The sequence below is a fragment of the Dipodomys spectabilis genome, unplaced genomic scaffold (assembly GCF_019054845.1).
Source record: "Dipodomys spectabilis isolate Male_0828 unplaced genomic scaffold, ASM1905484v1 ptg000132l, whole genome shotgun sequence".
Classification (NCBI taxonomy): Eukaryota; Metazoa; Chordata; class Mammalia; order Rodentia; family Heteromyidae; genus Dipodomys; species Dipodomys spectabilis.
The window spans coordinates 2,653,957-2,678,985 of record NW_024870809.1 but is presented as its reverse complement, the minus strand read 5'-3'; the positions used below and the strand labels follow the sequence as shown (position 1 = coordinate 2,678,985).

At 39.4% G+C, this 25,029-nt stretch overlaps 1 protein-coding gene across 1 annotated transcript; it reads right to left on the bottom strand.

The window, feature by feature from the left end:
* Nucleotides 1–23,883, bottom strand: Capn6 (calpain 6). The gene is made up of 13 exons (XM_042690097.1): nt 23,700–23,883; nt 18,406–18,585; nt 9,260–9,391; nt 7,641–7,849; nt 6,242–6,434; nt 5,525–5,718; nt 5,191–5,268; nt 4,894–5,080; nt 3,869–3,991; nt 3,503–3,705; nt 2,917–3,038; nt 2,466–2,602; nt 1–1,608 (listed from the first exon to the last, which is right to left on the bottom strand). The coding sequence occupies exons 2-13, from the start codon at nt 18,568–18,570 to the stop codon at nt 1,426–1,428; spliced, it is 1,926 nt and encodes a 641-aa protein (XP_042546031.1). The 5' UTR covers nt 18,571–18,585; nt 23,700–23,883; the 3' UTR covers nt 1–1,425.
* Nucleotides 23,884–25,029: the final 1,146 nt, after the last annotated feature.

Sequence of the window (25,029 nt, the reverse complement as noted above, 5' to 3'; positions counted from 1 at the left end):
TTAACTTTATTAGTTTGTGTAAAGCTGTATATATAGTGAAGGCACTTCAGAAGTTACATCAATTAGAAAAAACATAGTAGAAAATTAGTGAACTAAAACAAAGCTACAAAATATATTTGTTAAATGACTGTGTACTTCCTGGACTAGCTAAGAACTACAACTATTGTGGGTTTTTTGTCATTTCAAAAGCTTTGAAATATTGTTGTTGGTGGAGTTTGGGAGCAGGATTCAGAAATGCTTCATGGAGGAAATGGCATTTAGGCTGGGCCTTGCAAGAAGGGTTGAATACTGATAGATGAAGATGCAGGGAATTACATTTTATAATGACTGACTCTAGAAAACATTTTGTAAAAGTACTGAAAAACAAGAGGGTAAACAAACACCTCCAGGGAGTGAAGCTTCCCAACTGAAGGGAATGCCTAAGGAGGCTGGGCTGGGACCCAATCTCAAGTTCCCAGATGGGGTCTTCAGTACCAATGATATTAGGAGACACAGGACAATGGGCTTGTTTGTAAATCTAGCAGCAAGAGGTTTCACATTGCAGTCAGGGGCCCCAAATTGGCTGTCCTATTCCTGGATAGTATCTTGTCTCATCTTTTGGTCTGTATAACACTCAAATTTCCTTAGCCCTTCCTTGCCCACTGTTAGCCTGAATGGTAGTTCGTGCGCACCTATGTGCGTGTGTGAGTGTAGGTGTGTGTGGGTGAATGGACAGAAGTTTTGTCTCACACTGCAGCTTCTTCCACTTTTTTCCTCTTGTGGCACACAGCTGGCTTCCACTGAGCTAAAGCTCATTGACTAAGCACCTAGGAAGCCTCCTCAACATGAAGGTAAAATTTATTATTGGGGGGGGGTTGACTTGAGTTAAGGTAGGATTATATTTTGTGGAGGTGTGTTGGTGGTGGCAGTGGTGGTGGTAAAGGCTAGGAACTTTAAAGTCAGCTCTACCTACTGAATGAAACACTGATGGTAACACTATATATACTGTCAAGTCAAGGAGTTGGGATATCATGCCAGACCAGCTTGGCCTTGATAACCCTTCTTCCTGCCTCAACATGCCTTACAGGCAGAGATGCAACTGAAAACACCAAATACATCTGTGGCTAGGCTCTTGCTATTCTATTGTTCTGCCTGAATCTCACCCCCCAGAAGTTCTCAAGATGTTTCTTTTCTTTGCAAATGTGTACAATCTCCAGATTGGACTGTCACCTTCCCCCCTGTCCAGCTGCTGGAGGTATATAGGTTATGTAGCTACCGTGCTACTTGGATTGGGAGGTATGGAAAATTTATCCAAAGAGAGAGAAAAAAATTTTTAAAAACTGTTGTGTCTTTTCTTTTCCTTTCAAAGACTGTGAATCTTAGGTAAGACCCGGTACCTGACATAAAATGAAAGAAAATTCTGTCAGGATTCTCTGAACTGGCAAATTAGAGCTCAGTGAGATCAGCGCTGGAAATAACCTTGAAGCTGATGTGGCCTTGCTTGACTTTGGCAGCTGGACCGCCCTTGTTACGCAGGTACAGAGACTTCAGATCACGGCAGTCGCTGGGGTCAGCATCCAGGGTAACCTGCCCCAAGAACTGATCACAAAATTTCCTGCTGTTCCACACCTGAAAAGACAAGTCAAGGATAAGCAACCCTTGTGAGACTGGCACCTGCCCAGTGACATGTAGAACTTAACAGTGAGCTTGTAAAAGATCTTCAAAGGCAAAATACCATTCTGTTCTTTCCTGATAATCTTTTGGCTGAGAAGGAGCTAGTTCCAAAATATAGAAAAAGAAAGAACAGCTCAAGATTGTCCTTCACTTGTGAGACAGTTACCTAAAGTTAGCTGATCATAAATACTTTCAGAAATACTGCCATACTACAGGGATCCATGCTGACCTACCAATGTAAGGATCATCTAGACTAATACATTCTTACACTCAGGAGATTCTACAGCACATAGGTTCACAAGAGTACTCCTGAACAAGTGTCTACACTGAAATAAATCCAAGGAATTCAGGGTGAAGTTGAATAAGAAAGTGTCTTTGCCTAGAAAAAAGTTTTGTTGAATATAAAACTTGTAAAAAACAGGATAATCCTCACTCTTTTTTAATTTAAATTTTATTGTAAAGGTGATGTATGGAGGGGTTACAGTTACGTAAATAATGAGTACCCTTCTTTTTGAACAGTGTTCCCCCCTTCCTCGTTTTCTTCCATTTGCCCACGCCTGCAGGTTGTAAAGTTCATTTCCAATACATTGTCTACTAAGTATCACTGTTGAATTGGTTCACACTTTGTCCTACCAAGGGTGGTTCTCTTCCCTTCCCCAAATCAGATAAACTTATATAAAAGACAAAGGGTACAGAAATTTTTTTAAGTGACAACAAGGACTAATCAATCATAAACCTACACAAGGTATTTGGGATAATCTAATATCTGGTAGGGACTATGACCCAATAAGCGTTCCTGTTCACATTCTTACCTCAACTATAATAGGAATGTCAGTGGTCCTTCTGTAGAAAACAGCCTGGATATCAAAAATAGCATGCACAGTATTCTTCTGGACAGGAGAACGGACTTCCTCCTTTCCACACTTGATGATCAAATATGGGTTTACAGCTGCAACAAAAGTGACATTTGATTTTTAATAATGATTAGGGTTTCCTTTCCAGGAAGACAAGAAGCTATCTCATGGAGTCAATTGTTACGGTATAAAGCCTCAGCAACAAAGTGACCCGCAACTCAATTCTTTGTTACTTTTTCCTTTCCTATGTTTTCTACTGGAATATAAAAACAAATATGTGCACTGTGCCCAAGGTTTACGTCCTATTCTGTACCCTGGTTGACAATAATTTCTGATTATCTTTTCTAGTCATATGCACAATAACGGAATAGAATTTTGTTTCTGAGACCCCCCTCCCCGGGGTCCTTACTTTCATTGGCATACTTCTTTTCCAGGCCTTCAGCGCTGTGAACAGTGATCTGGGTAACTACCTTTGGGTAGCCACGAGCCAGGTTCCAGCAAGACATCTTGGGCATGTCTAAGGTCAGTTCCCTAGAACATCAAAAAAGATGTGTCATCTCTTGGTGAACATCCTTTGATGGGACAGGTCTGCCGTGCCTATGCTATGAGCTACTACATATGTATTCCATCCCTCATTAAGTATAAATTATGTTTTATGAGTATCGTTTGTTTCCTCTGACTTGAAAGTACTTGAAGTAAGCAGGGCTACTGAGGTGAAAAGAAAGAACCAGAGAGCAGAAAATACAATGTAAGTGAAAAAACTAGGGCTTATAAGCCTATTCCCCTCAAGCACCAGTTCAGAGCTCAGATGAACAAACCTCAACTGGGGAATATTTTAACCACCATCATTTCAATTAGTTGTGTCTTGCTTGAAAAGGTTGTCTCATCATTAGTGTTATAGTATAGTATAGAGAGATGAAAAAGTGTCAAAAGCTTTAGGATTGGTGGTGAAGCAGAGAACAAGTATTTGAAGGGCTTGCTTAAAAAAACCAAACCTGAGTTGAACAGGCACTTCAGAGAAGATTCTCAGTAAAAATTCGCTGGTACGGCCATGCTGGAACATGGTGGGGACAAGCACATAGTTGCCCTTCTTCAGATACTTGCTCAGAAATACAGTACGAGTGTCAATATAAGTGGAAGTCCCAGCACGCTCCTGGATATAGAGGTGATGGAGGCGGAATCTGCGGTTCATCTCCACCTAGAAACAACATGGGATAAAATGCTCCACTCTGTTCAAATCAGTTTCTATGTTTGAAGGTCCTGAATCATTTTCTTTACATCTTCATAACTCCCCTAACTCCAAACAACGAATTTAGCCTCCGATTGCCTTTATTCTTTCTCCTCCAAAAGTCCCTTTTTACCTTGAAGAGCTCAAAACCAATAATGTAATTGTCAGGTCTTCCCATTCTGCGGTAAGTGCGCAGGTCCTTCTGTTGCAGGGACATGATCACCTTGTGCCCATCCTCAGGCACAGTGAAGATATACTAATGGAAAGAGGCCACCAAAGATCAGAGTTATAATTCCCATTTCAGACAAACAAGCTTCAATTTCATGAAATAAAACAACAATCAGACATAAAGCCTTGAGTTAATTTATGGCCTTACTATTGACCAATTAGGCCTTGGATAATTCATTCACTTGCTAAATATAAATCAATGCTGTCCACATATATACACAGCCGTCATTTCCCCAGTATGGCATATGTGCCATGATGCAATGCACACCAATAAAATATGACCTTGTTCTAGGTAAGAAAAGGGAGGTTTTATGATAGCATTCAGAAGAGTTAACTATGTGAAAAAGAAGATAAGGCCGGTGCTGGTGACTCACGTCTGTAACCCTAGCTATTTAGGAGGCTGAGATCTGAAGATCATGGCCAGCCCTGGCAGGAAAGTCCATGAGACTCTTATCTCAAATTAACCACCAAAAGCTGTAAGTAGAGAAGTGCCTCAAATGGTAGAGTGCTAGCCTTCAGTAAAAGTCTCAAGGATTATGCCCAGGCCTTGAGATCAAGCTCCAGTAGTGGCACAAAAAATATGCATTAAAGAAAATAGTTGGGCAGTAAAGGCAAATGAGGAAGAATTATGACAGTATTTGGAAAGAAATTCTCTCTAACCATTGTGGGATCATCCCAATAAAGCAGAGGTTAAGAGTTATATCAAGCAATCTGGACAGCAGAGGGGCAAGGTAATGCTGCCAAGGTTTGTTTCTTCAAGGAGACATAGTCTGCTGTGTTTTTACAAGCATCTGAGTCTTAATCCCTTGGGATCTTGCTTGATGAATATTACACAATAGCTACAAATGGAAGATGGAATGCTAATATAAAACTCCAGAAAGGACCAAAATGAAACCTGTATTCCTATTGGCTATACAGTTTGTATTTAACCTGGGGATTCTGCAGGAAGGTATCACGGTTGTTATAGCAGCCTCCTGAGCGGTTCATTAGGGGATCATCATCCACAGTCCAGCATCCTAGCACTGATTCCAGCTCCTTGCGGCCAAAAATAGGTGTGTTCACATTACGGCACACATACAGCTTGTGAAAGTTGCGGCAAAAATCTTCGAGACTCATCCTGAATGGAAGTAGTGCAAGAAAGGAAAGAAGATGGTATTTAATAGTTGACCACTTTCTAGTCCAGGAAGAAGCTCAAATTCCCTTTAAATGCAGAACACTTCTCCTCACCAAAATTCTCCATCATCAGACATAACAAGTCCCAGGTTCTTGCGATCTGTTACAGTCAGTTGCTGCCACTCTTCAGAACTAAAGGTAAATAAAGAATACAAGGAGGAGCTATTAGGTTTGCCATTGACTTTCATATAGTAAACAAGTTGTCAAAGGAAACACAATGCATGAGCATCAAGCAGGCCTGCTTTATCTTACCTCTAGCTGGGTCATAGACCCCATGCCCAACAAGCACTCCAGATGTCCCTGAGCACTGAAAGCCCACTAGGAGGAATAGGCTTAGAACAACAACAGAGCTTGGGAAATATAGGAGGAAAAGTAGAATGCCACTCACATTTCACTCCAGGGGCCACTCCATTCCTGTCTTCCCAAGGGGTTCCTTAGGCGAACCATATACAGCTTCTCAGCACTGAAGACTTCCACAAGTCTTTCTCCAAGGCGCATCTTACGAATGTCAGTCATGGTGTAGGTATGGCCCTTTAGAAGACCCCAATCAGTTTCAACTTCTTGTTCCTCCTGACTTGGAGACTGGGAGCAAAAAAGACAAAAGGACATAGGAATTGGGAGATCTAAGTCTTGCTTTCCCCTTCTTTCTTAATTAGTTTATCCCAATGTGTTTATCTATGTCTTCCTATGCAGATTAAATTTACACCCAACCAGTCATAAAATGAAGTCATGGAGATGAAATTAATGTAATAACCCCCCACTTAAACAATTCAGGTTGAAATTACTCAGTGGAGTGTATTACAAAACACTCTGATACAACCAATTTCTTGAGCAAACTCAATATCCAAGAGCTTAGACCAGAGGAATCATTTGCAAGAAGCTATTTATACCAGCTTGTATGCCTCACTGGAATGATTAGTTCAAATAGATAAAATGTTGAAGCTCCCCAATCGCCATGCCAGAGCTATATGCTTATGTTAGCTTTCTGAGTTCCATTACTGGTTTTTCATGGATCTCCAGGTTAAGGGAAATGTTCCATACTAACTTTTGTAATCTCTTAATGAGAGCAGTAAGGGTAGAGTAGTTGTTTTGAGTGAACACAAACCTCAATGGAGCAGCCAATGAGACCTCCTTTGGTGAATGTTTTGTACAATTCGCCAAACAGCTTGTACTTCTCCTCAACAAGCTCCGTGTATCTTCCCTTCTGCATATCAACAGTCTCAGCCAATGTGCCCGTGAAGTCCACAATGACATCACTGATGGTCAAACCATCCAGAGCCTCATAACAGCCTAGCAACCTGGGGGAGTGGGAGGGGTAGTGTGGGGCAAATATGCAAGGTTATTTTGGTAGTGTTATTTTTTCCACACTAAGGACATTATCTTTCCAAGAATTTAAATGGTCCCTACTTAGAATTTTTCCAGATAGCTTTTCTGTATATATAAAATAAGAGGTTTTTGGAAATTATTTGATATTGAGATTTCTAGGTGGAGGCTGTTGGTGAAAGTCCATAAAGAGCCAATGATGATGATGTACAACTATAATCCAAGCTACTCAGAAGTCAGAGATATGAAAATCTCTGCCTGAGACCAGCCTGGGAAAATCTTAAAAATAACCTAAGCAAAAGGGTTGGGGTGTAGCTCAAGTGGTAGTGTGTCTGCCTAGCAAGCAGTTCAATCCCTAGTAGCACAAAACATATAAGCAAAACAAAAAAGATTGCTCATGTAGAAACTTCTTCCTACTGACAGGCATTTCACAAGCAAAAAATGCAGTGGAGCCAGAAACTGGTGGTTCATGTCTAGAATCCTAGCTATTTGGGAGGCAGAGATCCTAAGGATTGTGGAGTAAGGCCAGCATGGGGGTGGGCAGAATTTCATGAGACTCTATCTGAACCAATAGCTTGGCATGGTGGTATACACCTGTCATCCCAGCTACACAGGAGGCTGAGATCAGGAAGATCATGGCTCCAAGTCAATCCAGGGGGAAAAATTTTGAAAGATCCCATTGCAATAGAAAAGCATGGATGTGGTGCTATGTACTGGTCATGCCAACAATAGCAGCAATTATAAGCAAGAAGGTCATAGACCATGCCAGCCTAGGCAAAAAGCAACATCCCATCTCAAAAATAGCCAGAGTCAAAAGAGATAGAAGTATTGTTCAGCTGGTAGAGCTCCTGCTCAGCAAGTGTGAAAACCTGAGTTCAAACCCCAGGATAGCAAAGTAGGTGATAATTGCATATGATCTATAGTAGTAGTAGGAAAGATTTAGTAGTAGGATTAGTAGTAGGAAAGTATCTGGGAGAACTAGAGGAAGATTAAGGATTTAATGGAGACTATGCCATCTAAGATATCTGAGAGCTAGGGCCAGTCCCAAAACAATGTTATGAACCTGACTTAACCCAATTTTAACTGTGAAGCTGAGTTGGTAGAGAATGAACTCTGAGGGACAAACGTGGGTTTTCTTTCCTCATATATCCTAACCAAAGACTAACCAACCATCTCCTTACTTTGCATAAGCTTTTTCCAGTAGAGCATTCCAAAACTCATTCATGGAGGTGGAGAAGGAAAAAACCAGATCTCCATTGATAGTGGGTAACAAGTCATCAATCACCACTTCAGTCCACTCTCCAAAATGCCAGAAACGGAAACGAAATATTCCAGCATATTTATCTGGCTTGCGAGGATCCCACTCCTGTTCCTTATGATTGGGAATTGTCTGGAAAGGTAAAAACATTCAGTTCCGTGTTGTTACTCCACACCATATCCAGATACTGACAAAAGCATGTGACAAAATGAAGCATTCCTGATACACCTAGACTAGGGGATTTTTGTCTACAATACCTATTTCCCCAGTTCTGCTTTGCTGAGCATGATATTACCATACCTGCTCTGAATATACAGTATGGCTGGGCCAGCAAAGCAGATGTTTCTGACAGATAATCAACCATAAACTAAATAATAAACAACAGACACTTCAAAGATATTTATAATTACATGTGAAGACATATAAACAACACATTTAAAAGAGTAAGACCATCCATCAGAAAGAATGACATCACCCCATTTGTTAGGAAATGGAAATACTTGGAAAAAATATATTAAGTGAAGTAAGCCAGGCCCAAAGAAACATAAGTCCCATGGTTTCCCTTATTTGCAATAACTAGTATATGTGTGGGATAAGTAGAAAAGGTCAAAAGCTATGTACATATGACCAGATAAGATGAAGTTAAGCGAAATGAACCCCAAGATACGGACACAAGTGGTTTTTTTTCTTGCTTGCTATTGTTTCTAACGTATTTATAAAGTACCATGTGCTTTGTATGTTCCTCCCCCATGGTATAACCTTTGTTTTCACTTTATTTGATGTTGGTATAACTGGGGGAGGGGAAGGGAAAAAACAAAATGTTTATGGATACAGGTTGAACCATTTAACAATGAGGTGTACAAGGCACTATGTTGAAAAATGAACTTTACAATTTAGGCGGGGGTGGGGGGAGCGTAGTTGTGGAGGTGGGAGGGAAGGGTTGGTGGGGTAAAACAAAGGAGGAAGCAAAAATGCTTGATAAGAAATGTACACATTACCTTGCTCATGTAACTGTAACCCCTCTGTACAGTATTTTCACGATAAAAAAAAAACATTAAAAAAAGAAAAAAAGAGTTCAAAAGAAAAGAGTAAGACCAATCAAAATACAAGCCCTACTGTAGTTGTTCTCATATGTCCATTCTAAAGCATTCATATGGAGTGTGGAATATTGATTTCATTCAATGACAAGTAACAGTAATGCGATATTGAAGAAATTCTTTTTATGTACCAATTTCACATTTATAGTCTAAAATTGTTTCTATGAGGAAAATGTTCTTTGTTCAAAATATGTCATCATTTTGAGTGCTACCAGACTCTGAAGGGAATTTTTGTGTTCATAATTTAGTAGAACATTTTCAGAGATCTATTTCCATCTTTCTCGCCTCTTCTGTTTTGCATATATGTGTTAATGACTTGCTGATTCCTACTGGCTTTACATCCCCATAGGTACATAGAATGCAATTATGAATACTGAGTCAAATCAGTGAGAATGACAATAAAACATCCAGTATAGGTGACAAAGCAGAGTAGAAAGGAAATTACCTTTGTCCAGTGAGCTTCCTGAACAGCCAAACATGAAAATGCAGAAATCATCGGCTTGTGTCCCAGTCTCCCCTGGATTAACTGGTGGTGACTAATGTTTCCCACAATCAGACGGGGGTCATCACAGATGTCCTGTAAAAACAACAATTTTTGTAGAATACTCTAGAAGGAGCTTCCCAAGAGTCACTGTGAGCTTAGCTAGGCAGATTGCCTCCATAGAGAAGATTGGGCTAGGATCTTCACAGCGGGGTCAAAAGGATTGTAAGGAAAAACACAAAGCAGTGAATCATTTAGCCACAGGAAAAGGGTCACGTGGGAAAATGACTAAAGAAATGTTGAGGATGTAATGAGATAGAATGATAGGTGCTAATGGATAGTCCTTAATATTGGGACTTGGAAGAGTTTTCACTATAGCAATGAACTTTGAAAGATGAGAGAGAGAAGAGCATATTACATTCTGGTTCTATTTTATCAGGGCAAGATTTTCTGATGTACCTCTCCTTGGAAGAGTGATTGTATTTAAGAGACAGGGGCTGAAGGAGGTAAACGTTAATGCATCTGCCTTTCCAGGAAAATGAGCTAGGAGACCTTAGAGGAAGCCCTTTTCTAACACACAGAAAAGGCAACTGTAGTCTCCATGGCAACAAAAAGTCCCCGTCCCCCACATCTTTGGATGGGTATAGATGATAGAAGTATTAATAGCAAATGTTACTAGACCATGCAGGGAAGCACGTCAACAGATGCTTTCCAACTGTATATATTCTAAAGGGATCTGGGCAGAGAGGAGGGCAGTGTTCATTTTCAATGTGTATATTTTCTTCTCACCCTGTGAGTAGAAAAAAGAAGATTCAACTAATATAATTATGACAGAATGTGATAAGGGCATGATGGACCCATTTTTAAAGTAAAATCAGTGCCTAGCAGAAAGATCTTCAAAGTTCCTCTAATAGTAGATAGAATAGATGCATAGTGGTGCTAATGCATGAGCAGAATATAGTTAGGCCAGTACACACAGAGATATGGAGGCATAACAAAGAAACAGACCAAGACAAAGGCATAGCAGCATATTTGATAGCATATACTTGTGAACATGACTGTGTCTCAGAATATCAGCACTTGAAGAGTTCAAAGGCAGGACATACCAAATAAGCCTTGATAGGTGGAGAAAGCTCCGTGGATAAGGCAGCTGGCTGGTACCTTGACATTCTGCTTACCCAGCAGAAATAAATCTTAGTCTCGAATGGAAAGAAAATCTAGACAAATACTCTTTTAAAATGATTAAAAAACGACAGCTATATTTTTCTGATCCTCAACCCTCCTTTTTAATGGATATAATTCTGCCTGATGAAGGGTCTGGTCTACAGAATGAAGCATTCCATTTATTCTTTAAAAGCCAAAATAACTCTGGAAAGAAAGAGGCATTCTGGGCAAGGACAAGTCCAAACTAAAGATTAATTGAGCATCCCTCTGCCAAAAGGAGATGGTTAGATGGGTTTTCAGCTTTAGATTTTCTGGTCTTTTTTGTTTAAGATCCAGGTCTGGAGTCTAATCACTATTTTTTTTTTTGTCTTAGGAGAAAACTTCTATCTTCAGTGTTTTATGGGTTCTCAGCAGCTCATTTTTTTTGTTTATTGAACATGCAGCAGGTGTGTAGGATGTGTGAGATCCCCTCCTTTTTCTTTTTCTATCTTTTTTGCTTTTACTACAAATGAAGCTAATAAACTAAGCATGGGTTTTGCTTCGTACATCAGATGATCAGATGTTACCATTTTATTTGGAACATGAAGCAAAGTTATAGATTTCATGAGTCTAAATGAAACATACCACAGTTTCCTAGCATGGAAAAAATGATAATGTGAACAATTGCATAGGAAAACCTACGCGTTTCGATTAGTAAGGCAAGATATTTGCTGGCTTTCTGCAGATACTTGTGGTTAAGACTTATTTGATATTGTCTTGAATTTTCCTAAGACTCATTTCACAACAAGAGTCTAGATTCAGTCAATACTTTTGATATATCAACTTCTCTTCATGACATAAAGAGTCATGTAAGTAAGAGATATACATTTATATATAATTGATTTCATTTTGAGGAACTGGATGATTCCTAGTTTTTCCTAACCATTCTTCATACATGAGATCTGTTTAACAATGTATTTAAAGACATGAATAGATCATGTAATGTCAAAACCAAGAGAAATGGTAGAAACTAACTACCTAATAAAATAGGCTCAGAAGGGCAATAACTTGCTTCTCTGACTAGTTAGCTACTTAGTAGGACACTAAATCTGAAGTTTGTGATTCTTCCCATGACCACACTAGGAGAGAAGTAAGCTCTGGCCTTGGCTAGCCCATCCTTTTGCTTTTAGACTATCCATGGCCCTGCATAAAGGGATTACACAGCAACCTGAGGCAGATGCTGCCACAAATTTCAGTCAGCCATCCCACTCCATTTTTCTTGTGAGATTTCTTAGCTTTTGGTTCCAGGATAAATATCACCATTAGAACTTGACCCTTTCAATCCAACACACTAAATATAAATCAGTCTTAGATTATATTTAAGCATCATGATGAGAAACACAGGAGACAAATACTAAACCATTATCTTCTACCTCTTTAAGGAAATGAGTCATTAAAATGACTAGAAAACAGCCAGCGAGTTAGAAAGGGTAACAAGCCAATGCAAATCTAATATCCAGAAGAATTGTTTGGTGCTAACTTGAAATTAATGAAATGGCTGTTTAGTGACTTTTCCTGTACTTTTGGCCATATTGGCTATCTTCCTGTTGGAGTTAGGAAAGGACGACTGGAGAAATTTCTTTGTGACTGCAAGCTGAAAGACAGAGTGCATGCAGATGGGACATTTCAGACTGAGCTATGCTGGAGAGGTAGGTTGGGGGAGAGGTCACAGCTCACAAATTCACAACATTTGGGTGGCTTGGGAGTAGTGTGGGGGCTGGAGATGCTGAGTTCCTAATGGCTCCCAGCTGTGTTGGCACAGTTGAAATTATCCTTGAACTGAGCTCTTATGTCAAGGCAAAATAATTTCTTCAGGGGAAATATACACAATTAAGAAGTTGAACACCATGAGGAGGGCTGGAATGGACCACACATATCCACACCCAAATCCAAAACCTTATGTAAGTAAACATCTTCTTTAGAAAATAGTTTCACTTAGTTGAACATTGAGGACCCTCCCAATAATCCTCACCTCATCCTAGTTTCCAGAGACCTCTTGGAGAGGGGACTCATGTCACTCTAAGAGACTTCCTTTGCATCAGCCACATCCAAATTTTTAGTGATTTTTCTTTTGCAGGTGAAACTTGCTAACAATAAGCATTGAGGTTCAGGGTAAACATTAGGGACCACAATAAAATAAAATTTTCTCTAGAAAACCAACATCCAGAAGAGTGAATGCAGCCTGAAAAGTGCTACATACAAGCTAGCAGAACCAGAAGCAGAAGCATGGCAAGCTCCACAGATGGTACATTATAGCTAAGCAGTCCCAGAAATTTCAGTGGTTAACTTGAATTGAACTGCCATTTAGGACCTAACGACTTTATGTGCTGGTTCAAGCAACCATTATCTTATGTTTAAAAACTGACCCATCACCAGATGATACACTTAAATGTAGACATGGGTTCAGCGACCAATGTTACTCATCTCTAAAGGGATCCCCTTTACCTGTTGGGAATCTGTGTGTATGTGAAAATGCATGTGTGCATGCATGTGTGCATGCATGCGCCTGTTCCAGTACTAGGGCTTAAATTCAGTGCATCAAGTTCAGCTTGCTTGCTCTTGGCTAGAACTCTACCACTGAGCCATACCTGCCTTCAGTCTGGAATTTCCTGCTTAATTGGAGATAGAGTTTCATAGAGCACCTAGGATTACAGGCATGAGCCCCTGTCACCAGGCTCTCCTGTAGATTTTTACTTCTACATGAATATTTTATCACAAGTTCCTTTGTAACTCCCCCAAGGAAAACCCAGTAAAGAGCCTGAAAATCAAATCTTAAGCTTCTGCGTTCAATCACGACAACCAAATCACTACATAATGAATTTTTTACTTTAATCTTCAGACTTCTGGGAGGAGAGTCCAGGTAAAAAAAAATAAACCCAAAGCACTTTATTAGAAAGAATTACATATGTATGCACTGAACTATTGATCTACAATAGGAATAAACTGATACACACTACAACATGGCTGACTGAAAACTTATGCTAAGTGCAAGAAGCTTCTTAAGTTTATGAATCTCTTTTAAGAAAAAAGTGTAGAATTGGCAAATCTAGATAGAAACTAAAAGTCTATCAAGGAAATGCACCCAGGGATCTTACTGGAGTGATGAAACTATTCTTAGTTTGTGATAATGCTTGTACAACCCTATAAAATTACCAAAAATTATTGCATCGAATGTTAAAAAAGAGGTACATTTCACAGTATATAATTATACTTCTCAAACAAAACACTAAAGTTTTTAAAATAAATAGAACAGTTGGAGAGAAGATCTGGGCTTATTTCAGTCCTTTTGATTGTGTAAATAGTGGAAAACAGAAGTACTTACGTGGAAGGATGTGCTCTCATAAAGAAAGAAAAGCAGTTTAATCCTGCATTCCTGTATAAAGAAGTCACATTGACCAGTTATATGTAAATTTTGATCAGCTCAAAGAGAAAAGTGTTTCCTTCCTTTATCATTGTCTCATACAAAAGCCTATCTGGCTTTTGACATTTCCTCTGATTTCTCTCTCCCTTCCTTTCTTATTTCCACCATTTTAATCTAGTACAGCTCATCACCTTCCAATGCCACCCACATAATATAGTAAAATGGTCCCAGGGGAAAATATTATCCGAAAGAAGAGTAATGGTAGGAGAGAGAATTTGAAATTTGACTGGGAGTGAATTAAGTATGATGGCACATGCATATAAGCCCAGCCATTTAGGAGATTGAGACAGGAGTTTAAGGATAGTCCAGGAAAAAGTAGTGATATTTTTGTTTCAAAGACAAAAACATGAACAAAACATATGGCTGGAGAGAGGACCAAGCAGTACAGTGCTTGGCTACCAAGCTCAAGGCCCTGGATTCCATCTCCAGTACTGGAAAACAAGACAAAACAATCCACCAAACTTACCCAGGAGAACTGACAGAAGATCTTAAGCAGGTACCCTTTGTTCCCGCACAGCTGGCTGTGCACATTCCCATGAGGCCTAGCTCTATTTCAGTCAGGGATTAGATGTGTCTGACTTTAAGACACTATTGTAGGTGGATATGAGTCAGTCGGGAAGAATGCCAAAGGGGCAGGAAGAAGCTGGAGAAGAGATTTCAGCAGGAATTTGGCAAGGCACGTTTTAGCCTAAAAATCCTACCTGCAGCCTTCCAGTCAAACTGCACCTTAGTATAACTCAGATCTTATTGTTTATTAGACTTAAAATTAGGGCTCCATGAGGACAGGAACAATAGAAGCACATGATCTCAAGTAATGTACTTGTGTACCCAGAGGCTAGAAAATAGTTGACCCTTTGAATCACTGGAAGAGTTGAGAAGAGTTTCCCTCTGGAGTTTATGGGCAGATGACATCACTGAACTGTCATAAAAACATATTTGTCAATCCTTTCGATCTAAAGCAATGAAGGAAGCTGTTTAAAACAGGTCGTGAAAAGGAGGATGGAGGGGAGGTGACTCTTACCCCCAAATGGAATCACGTTTGTTCAACTATCAATATGGAAGTTTTCTGAATGCCTCTCCTAGCATGTGCATGACCCTAGGTTTAATCCTTAGGAATGCAGGGCGGGGGGGGGGGGGGGTGGTGGAGAAAGGAGAGGACAAGAGAGAGACAGGGATAGAGCAACACAGAGAAAGAATACCAAGTTATCAAGTTAATGGTGCTGCCTCCATATTGGAAAGTTCAAACAATACCCCTGGTTGAATGTGAGGCTATGTGGCATGCTAAGGGACAAGATGTTTATAGGCTTCCCTGTAAAATAGGATCTCAATTTTCCCAATGAGGGAAAGGGGATTCAATAACCCATTTGGTCTTGCTGAGGCAATTCAGAGAGGCCCAGTACTCTTTCAGCTTTTCCTAATGAAAGGTCAGAGAATTTTGATGTGGATCTTGACCACAGGCTTGGCCTCCATTCTAGCAGGAAGGGAGTCTACATCTTTCTGAGAAGGTTCAGAGAGTGGCCCAGAACCTTATTTTTTCTCCTACTACCCACAGAAGGCCCCTTTCCATAAAGCAGGTGCTCAAATATTTCTCAAGTGACTTTCCTTCAGGGGCTCATTGACACAAAACATACATAATGTTATCAAAAGGAAGAACATGGATCAATTAATGAAATTACAGCATCAATAGTGAGGAGGAATGTGAGAACTGATTGGAAGGAAGCTACCTATTTTGTAACGTGAAAAGTCACAAACAACTCTCCTGGACATAATAGCATGTGTGATTTCAATTGAAGCCAGGATTCAAATCTCATCTTGTTGTTTAGCTTCTCTTGGAGGCATAATTTCCTCGTCCATAAAATGGACAAAATATTTATTGTTATTTTTTAATCAAGAAAAATTATATCAAACTAATTTGAAAATACCTACCTCATGAAGCAGTGGTAAATAAGGGTGAAATGAAGTGGAACAATGTGTAGAAATAGTACCTGACCCATAGTAGGGATGCCATAAATATTGATTTCTTTTTCTACCCCTCCTTACTTGTTTCTTTTCTCTTCTCCTCAATCTGTCTCTGTTGCTCTGTTTCTCTGTGCCTCTGTCTCTCTCTGTCTCTCTGTCTCTGTCTCTCTCTTTCTCTCTCTCTCTGTCTTGGTCTCTCTCTCTGTCTCTTTGTCTCTCTGTCTCTCTGTCTCTCTGTCTCTCTCTGTCTCTCTCTCTGTCTCTCTCTCTCTCTCTCTCTCTCTCTCTCTCTCTCACACACACACACACACACACACACACTTTCCCTTATTCCAGAAAGGGTATTGCTTACCTCAGAGGGAAAAAATTGGACTAGTGTCACAATTAAGGTTTTTCTTTTCTTTCCCTCTAATCCAATTAAGATTAAACCACAGAATTTGTATGATGAAAGCAGAGGACAAAGGGATGAGACAAGAGAAAGAGGGAAGATGCATCTATAGACAAGCCAGCACAAGAAACAATCTCAACTTGGTTCACATCTGGGGAATGAGTTCATGTTGACTTGCAGTTTTGTACTAGATCTCTTCCCACCTACTTCAGGACATTACTCCCATCAAGCATTCCTTTTCTTTCCTTTATCTTCACTTCATTACTGTCTATTCCTTAGCCTATAAATACTTTCAAAATTGTACTGTTTTTTAAAAAGACACCTACCCAATAAATTTCTCAATTTTCTGCTTCTTTTTCAGCTACTTTGGCCCTACTGACATCTTCTCCCTTATGTCCAAGCATCATAAAGCTGTAACAATCCTCATTATCACCATCTATTCATAAAAATGGCTCTCACATGACATATCTCTTTTTCTCTGTGTATTTTTGGGAAAAGGGGACAAAAGGGTCTCACTACTCTAAATATCCAAATACTAGTTAAATTATTCCTCATGTTTTATTGAAGGAGAATATCTGCAGAAGTGACAAATAGAGGCACAGAAAGTCTCACTTTTTTTTTTTTTTTGCTTTGGGATTGAACCTAGTGCCACTGAGTTCGGTGGACCACTGAACCACACAGTCTCCAGTCTTGAATTTCCTGCTTTGTGAACACACTAAGTCTCAGCAGTATAACCAGTGTATTTTGGCACCACCTTGTGGCCATCTGTATAAACTGAAGTAAATCTTGGAATTACATTCAGGAGTTGAAGCTGTGGAAATTGCAATAAAGGGTCACAGTTGGCTCCTTAAAGAAGGCAAACAAAGGGCTGGTGATGTGGCTCAACTGGTAGGGTGCTTCTCTAGTAAATACGAGACCCTGAATTCAAACCTAAGTACCACTAAATAAAAGAAGGCAAGTAATGAAGTGGTCCCACAATCATGAACAAAAAGATACCCCATTATGTAGATTTTGTGACCTTTTAAGAATTTGCATTTCATAATCACTCTAAATGTCCTATAACATCCCATCACTGACATTGGGAAGGAGCCCAGGTAGAATATGCATCAGTTCATTTTTACCAATTAAATATGTTAATGATGCGCTTCATTCTCCAGAACCATCACCATACCACCTTATCTTACTGTACATGGTGCTCTCATTCCCATACATCTTGTAAAGGGATCCTGAGACCTGCTTTGACATACAACATACAGATGTTTTATAGAGAACCATAATGAGTATCAGTTACTCCTAGGTACTGAAAGACATGTAATTCTATGTGGATCCTACTTTACACTGTGTAATGATACAGGGGAGGAAATCCAAAAAGCAGCTAAGCCTCCTTCCCACCAGTGCAATGCACACCTTTTACTGTACATTTCATTTCATTATCATCATTATATGAGGAGATTTACCCCCCTCTCTCCACCATTGCTCTAAAATTATCTTTAAGTTGCTATACTAGGCAACTTACTAAAGAAACCAGAATGTAGTTGTGTTTAAAAAAAGAATGTAGTTGCTTTTGGCTACCTTTATTTTACTCAATGGAGCATTCAAAAAATTGAAATACAAAGATTTTTGGTGTTGCTGTTGTCAAGTTTAAATTAAATTAAAATCTGACAAAAATTTGGCTAAAATTTAGCTTTTCTTAAGCTAAATGCAGCCTGTAATTTCCTTTATGGAAGGTGATGGATATGTGAATTCGTTTAATTGTGGTAGTTTTTAAGTGTGGTATTTTTAAGTGTACAGCTATATCAAAACATCATGTTGTATCCCATGAATGTATACCTTGTTTATGTATAGAGAAAAGAAGAGCTAAGGAAAGGAAAGGATAGAGAAAGGGGAAAGGAAGAGTGAAAGAAAAGAAGAGCTAGTGAAGAGATAAAGAAAAATATAGAGATAGACAAAGGGAAAGAGAGAAATAGAGAATAGAGAAAAGAGTGAAAAGAAGATATAGAGAAAGGAAGGATGAGATAAGAGTAAAAAGGAAAGGAAAAGGAAAAAAAAATGACTTCCAAGATTTTCCTACATAGTACATTAGTCAGTTTAATTTTGAGGAAGGAGGCCAAGAGGGATACTATGGTGAGAGGGAGTTACCTGGGGACGTTTCCATATCACTTTTCCTGGAAGCAGTCTGTTGTAAAAAAGCGAATCATTCTCAGGCAGAAAGGTTGGGTCACAGAAAAGTATGCTGTCTCTGATGCACTCCTGCTTCAGTTCCTGGTACTTCTGGTTTTTGAAGAGCTTCAGAGGAGGACCCATAGTGTCAAACTATGCCTAGAATGAGAAAAATGTTTGTCTTTGGAGGAAGAAATTTTCAGGTCTTTCAGGGATTACCTGAAATTGCAGCAAAGGGCAGTCATCATTCAATTCTTCCCATTGCTGGTTACTTCCAATTTGTCTTTAAAGGAAAAGTCACCATTTAAGTAAGGCACCAGACTCTGTAACTCATTAATATATGACTTTGGTTAAGTCACTTGGCCATTTCCGGGCCTCAGTTTCTTTATCAGCCAAATGGGACAAGATTGAATCTATCAATGTCATTGGAAAAATAAATAATAAAATAAACAAATTAATTAAACATATCTTCCTTTATATTTATACAGATATAAATATATACATATATATTTGCTTTGAAGTATTCCTTGCTAGGATAAATATAAATAAAATATAAATATAAAATGTATTTGTATATTTATATTTAGATAAAATACAAATATAAAAGTATATTTATTTTTACCCTAGCAAGGAATACTACAATACAGTACATATGAAGACAATTTTCCTTTATATTTACACCAATAAGGAATAATTCAAGGCAAAGCAAAATTTTAAATTTGAAGACCAAGATAAAATAATCGATTTAATATATTCAGGAAAAGTGACTGCCAGACAGAGCCACTTACTTTATACTGTAGGGGACAGGCAGCCTCTTTCAATTGTAACAAGTCTTTTTACACAATTACTTTCTTTTTATCATTTAAAAAAACTTTTTATATTTTACCACTGGCCAAGTAGGCCTAATGCAAGACACAGAGCTCAGCAGATGGCCTACAAAGACAAGAAAAGATGGAAAGATTGTATGGTCTTTTTTTCTTCAAAGTCTAATGTACAATCATTTGCAGACTATGAAATCAAAAGGCAGACTCCAAAATTCAATTACACTAATTTGATGAAGTATAGATTCTTATCCCATGGCAATGCATTGTTGCTTTACAAAAAAAGAAGAAAGAAAAAGCAAGAAGGAAGAAGAAGGAGAAAAAGAAGAGGAGGAAGTAGAAGAAGAAGCAGGAGCAGCATTAGAAAAAGAAGGAAGAGGAGGAGGAGGTGGTGGTGGAGGAGAAGAAGGAGAAGAAAGAGGAGGAGGAGAAGACAACAACGATGACAACTGTGGCGACATGAAGACAACGACTTCACTTTCTAAGCAGAGAAACAATATAGTGGTTCTTCAGGCCGATCAGAGTGCCCCACACTCAAATGCCCTGAGCTACTGGTTTTTATGAAGATAATTTGAAAGGCAAACTTGATTTTAAATAGTCTTGTGATGAGAATAGACATCTCAATGCCTTTACTAACTTCACAAAGAGTAGTGAAATTTTTAATTAGTTTTAAAAATGTATTTTTAGTTAGCATCTAGTTAGCATAACTAACTATATTCTACAATGCAGGGAGACTTGAAACCAATAAAAATTTGATTATGATTCCAGAGTGGTAAACAACAGAAAATGACAGAATTTGCAAAAGCAAAAGACAAAACAAAAGTTGGCTACAGAAATGGTGGGACAAAGGGGAACAAATACAGCAGTGAGACTCACTAGACACTATGTTAAAAATGAACTACACAACCCGTGCATGGGGATGGGTGGGAAAAACAGGGAGAGCCAGGGAAGGGTGACATTGTCAAAAAGAAATATATTCTTTACTGACTTATATAACTGTAGCACCTCTGTACATCACCTTTATAATAACAATTTAAATTTTAATAATTTTTTATTGTGAAAATACTGTACAGAGGGGTTACAATTACATGTGCAAGGTAATGAGTACATTTCTTATCAAGCATTGTTGCCTCCTCCTTTGTTTTTCCCTTACCATCCCATCCCTGCCACTTCCACAACTACACTTTCCTCCTCCCGTCCCCCTAAATTGTAAAGTTTGTTTTTCGACATGTCTTGCACATCTAATTGTTGCAATGGGTCCACCTGTATCCATATTTAAACAATTTTTTCCCTTCCCCTCCCCAAATTATACCAACATCAAATACAGTGAAAACAGGGGTTATACCATGGGGGAGGGACATACAGAGCAACAAAAAAATCACGTGATACCTTATAAATACGTTAGAAACAATAGCAAGAAAGAAAAAACCACTTGTGTCCTTATCTTGGGGTTCATTTTGCTTAACATCATCTTATCTGACTTAAATTTTTAATAAAAATAAAGTTAGCTACAATTTTTCAGTGCAAGCTTTCAGGATCATAATGAAATGTCTCATTGATATAACAAGTCCCCCCACTTGAAAACCATAAAAATTCAATTTGTCTTTTGCAATGTTATTTGTAATACATGCACAACAATTATACACTTTTCTGAATTCAAGGAATAAGAAACTAAACATTATCGTGATTTTCCCATAGTTTTATTTATAGACAACCATTTTGCAAACTGAGGACTACAGGGCCACAACAAAACACAGAGTGCTAGCCATTAGTTCAATTAACGTCTGCTTGTGTGTTTTAAATATAAACATGGGTGGTATATCACTAATTGTTTTCAGTAAAGCAGCATCTGAGCCAACCTGAATGTTTGCCCAGGCTTCTTTCTGCAGTTTGTTACAAATGGTCCCCAATTTTCATATGTGCACCCAGTTATAGTCAACACTATGAGTCTTTACTTTCCCTAGAAGGTTTGGTGGATTGCCAGACCCAGAACTGTGAATTTGGGAGAGTCTAAGGCAATTGGGACATTTAGTTTGCCAGAACCTCAGGTTCCCTGAGCCTTCTGATTAAATGAGTAGTATTTCCTGCTCTTAGGAAAGCCATGCGCCCATGTCTCTCTTGCTATCCAGTCGCACAGTGAAGTAGATTAGAGCCTGTGAAAGAAGCAAGAACCTGTGAAAGAAGTCTGTTTTAAAAAATGATGATGGGAGAGCAAAAAGGGAAGGGGTAACAATGCACAACAAGTAATGTACTCATTGCCTTACTCGTGTAACTCTAACCCCTCTGTACAGCATCTTTACAATAAAATAAATTTTTAAATTTTTTATTGAGAAAATACTGTACAGAGGGGTTACAGTTACCTGAGCAAGATAATGAGTACATTTCTTATCTAGCATTGTTGCCTCCTCCTTTGTTTTTCCCCTACCATCCCATCCCTCCCAGTGACGGTCTGCACATAGAAGCAAAGTCAATTAAAAAATCAGGTTAGAGAACATCTATCCCTCAGTTTCTGCGTAAGTACAACGGGAATATGCTGGCTGCCCTGCTGATCTCAAAATGTCTCTGCTCTAATAAGATCTAAGAATACTAAGTATGGTGGTATACTTTTTAATTGCTAAAGAAGAGGTTAATGTAGGACAGTAAAATTATCAAACACTTATTTTTACCAAATAATATCCTTTTCCCATCCTTAGAAGAAAGTGAGGAAATTCAAACTTATACATTAAATAAGATGTCTATTGGTATTTTTTAAAATCCCGTAAAATGGCCCCTCAGCCATTACTTGCTTTCGTAGCTGAAGAAACCTATCCTAGAAGTCTAATTTTATAGTCCTTTGAGAATGTAATTCTGATTTTTATAGAATGTTATGCATGAAGGACTCTTAGGAGCCACGTAGTAGAGCAAGGTGATGGGACATGACCAAGGTCATACAGAACAGACTTGGCACTATAACTGGGACCTATAGTTTTTCACCATGATTTTTTTTTAAGTCAAGGGGGAAAGAAAGTAGAGAAAAGCCTGAAAGACAAATCTTCTAGTAAGATATGACTTTTGAAAAACTCTCATTATCTGATTGCAAAAAACTGCACTTCAGGAGCTGTGTTTTTGAACTGCAAGCTGTCAGAAGGTGAGATTATTTCAAATCAATGCTAATCAAATAAACACTGTTGGGGGGTCACAAAGGGGCCTTTTCTGCTTTTAATTTAAGAACCAAAAACTCACAAGGATAGGGAAAGTTGCTTTTTAACCTATTCCTGAAGGCTTTCCCCTGAAGTCCAAGAAGTAATAAAGAATGTTATTCAAATCCAAGGGAATCACACACACTTTGCTCCACACATGCACATTAGCGTTCACATGCTTTCATGCACACCCCACACACTAACTGCCAGATGAATAAAAGAGTTAACAGTTCTTAAAGATTTTTTTTCATTTGTTCATTCTGACTACAGTGTCCTTAATTTCACACAAAGATTAGCAAATAAAGTATTAGCTGAATTGCAATCAAATATTAATGCAAACAGGGATGCTTTATCCTGAAGCCCGAGGTGAATGTCCAAACAGTAGAATTTGTTGGGCTTTCCTAGGTGCTTTGCACCACAGTTAAAACTGTTCTAAATCCTCTAGATCCTAACAAGCAATGGCTTCCCTTGCGATGTGTGGGCAGCATCTTTTCCTGGCCTATGCTTAAGATGACCAGCAATGTTCAAGTAGGCCCACTCCCCTAAGCCCCTAAAAACAGTGCATTTGCAGGCAGGGCTGGAAGACATAGTCCTAACTTCAAAACAAAATTTAAACCAAATCTAGAATGAAACAAAAACATAACCAGGCTAGGAACTGATAGTGGAGTAGCCAAAATCAACCTGTCACCAGGCAGGAGGGCTGCGGGCTGTGCAGACAAGGAGTGAGACAGCCTAAGCATCACTTCCTCCTGGGCCACAGTGTACCCCTTTAATGCCAGGGCTTTCAAGCATTGATGCGTACACTGGGGCTCCAACACTGAGCCTGCTTTTGAATCATAAGCCTGTGGCTGTGTAGCTGTGAGTCCGAACAAAATAGAAGGAACTCCAGACGATCAAGATGGCCCTCTCCCCCTCATTTTCCTCTCCCAGGTTTGTCTTGGCTTACCAAATATTTACCATGAGCCTTAAACAAACAAAAAAAACCCCACACATTTACCCATTGAAAATGGATTCATCCATATATACACCACGAAAAATTCTACTGCCAGACAAGCACAATTACTCACCGCACACACACAACTAACAATTCCGAATTCTCTCGTTTCAAGTTTCTAAACTGTTGCTAATGTGCACAGTTAGTTGGTTGAGACAAAACCATCAAATTACAGCTGTGAAGTTTTAATGAAAGTGAAAGGTCCTTGGCTTCTCGAAGCTACTGTTACCAGAAAATAAAACTCTAGGCTAAGTTTGTAGATACCCCTCTCTAACTCACCTAAGTTTTCCCAGGAGCCTTGCTGCTTGCTGCCGCCGCCGCTGCCACCGCTGCTGCCGCCGCTGCACTTAACCAGGTAACCCCACTAAGTGTGTTAGGTCAGTGCGGCTGAACAAAGATTCTGGCTTTCTTGACCTGAGAGCTATATGGGCTGTACCGAGCTCTGCCCACAAGGGGAGGTGCCTCGAGGCAACTTCAGGAACCTTTGCCCCGCCCAGCAGAGAGAAGCTGATCCGGAGTCTGGAGGAAAATCTGGAAGGTGCCCCTGCCAGATGTGCAGACTGGATGCCCACTCCACAGCCACTCACCAGCAAACTGGAAAACCCAGAAATCCACGTTTGAAAGCCCTTTCTGTTCCAAAGAGAAATCGGACATTCAAGGAGGGGCGCGGGGGTCTAATGGGTTTCAGACTTTTCTGTCCCAAGGTTAATCCTGCAGATTTGGGTATTACAGGAGAGAGGATATGGGGAGAAAAATGTCGGAATGGTTGGCAAAGTGAGCTGGCCTGTGGACATGCCCCGAATACACACATGTACAGTAGGGATGAGGATTTAAAAATGAGTGGGAACCAAAGCTCACCTGTGGAATGCGGGGAAGAAAAGGTTACTTTGTGAAAGAGCAAGTAGCATTTTTGATAAAGGGCATAAAAAAGAGAAGTGAATGGAGTTGAGACAGTTAATTTCCAGCAACAGTTGCAATGGAGATTCTGGCGAGGAGTGTGAGGGGTAAAGCAAAGAACTATTGTTCTTGGTTGTTCTGAGAGTTTGAAGCTTCAGTGAGGTGTTCCGACCGGGGTAAAAACTATGCTTCCTTCCAGTCATAGTCAAGATCCTGTTCCCTTTTTCTGGATACATTCACTGGGACAAGATTCCAGGCATGTGTGGGATTATTTTTTCATTGAATTCAAGTGTGAAGGCTCCCATCTTATTTACCAGCTCTCCTATTTAAGGGAAAGTTTGCCTTTGAATCTGAAATTAGTGCCCCTGCCACTACCTCTGCACCAAACCTCCTTCTGGTTAGGGAAGGAAAAGAAGGAGGGAGAAAGGGAGAGACAGAGACAGAAAGAGAGAGGGAAAAGAGAGAGAGAGAGAACAACAGAAGTATGCTGCTCCCACCCACTGGCCCCATACCAATATTTCATGAAGCAGATCTTAGCTTTTCTATAACACAGTCTCTGAGAACTCCCCGTTGACATTTCTTTACATCTCCTTTTGTGCCTTCTATGCCAAGTTGGAAATCAAGCTAGCATTTAGGAGGCAATACAAAAAGCCCAGAGCATAAGAGAATTGGGACTTTAAATATTACCACAAAATTTGGCTCAAGAATAAAA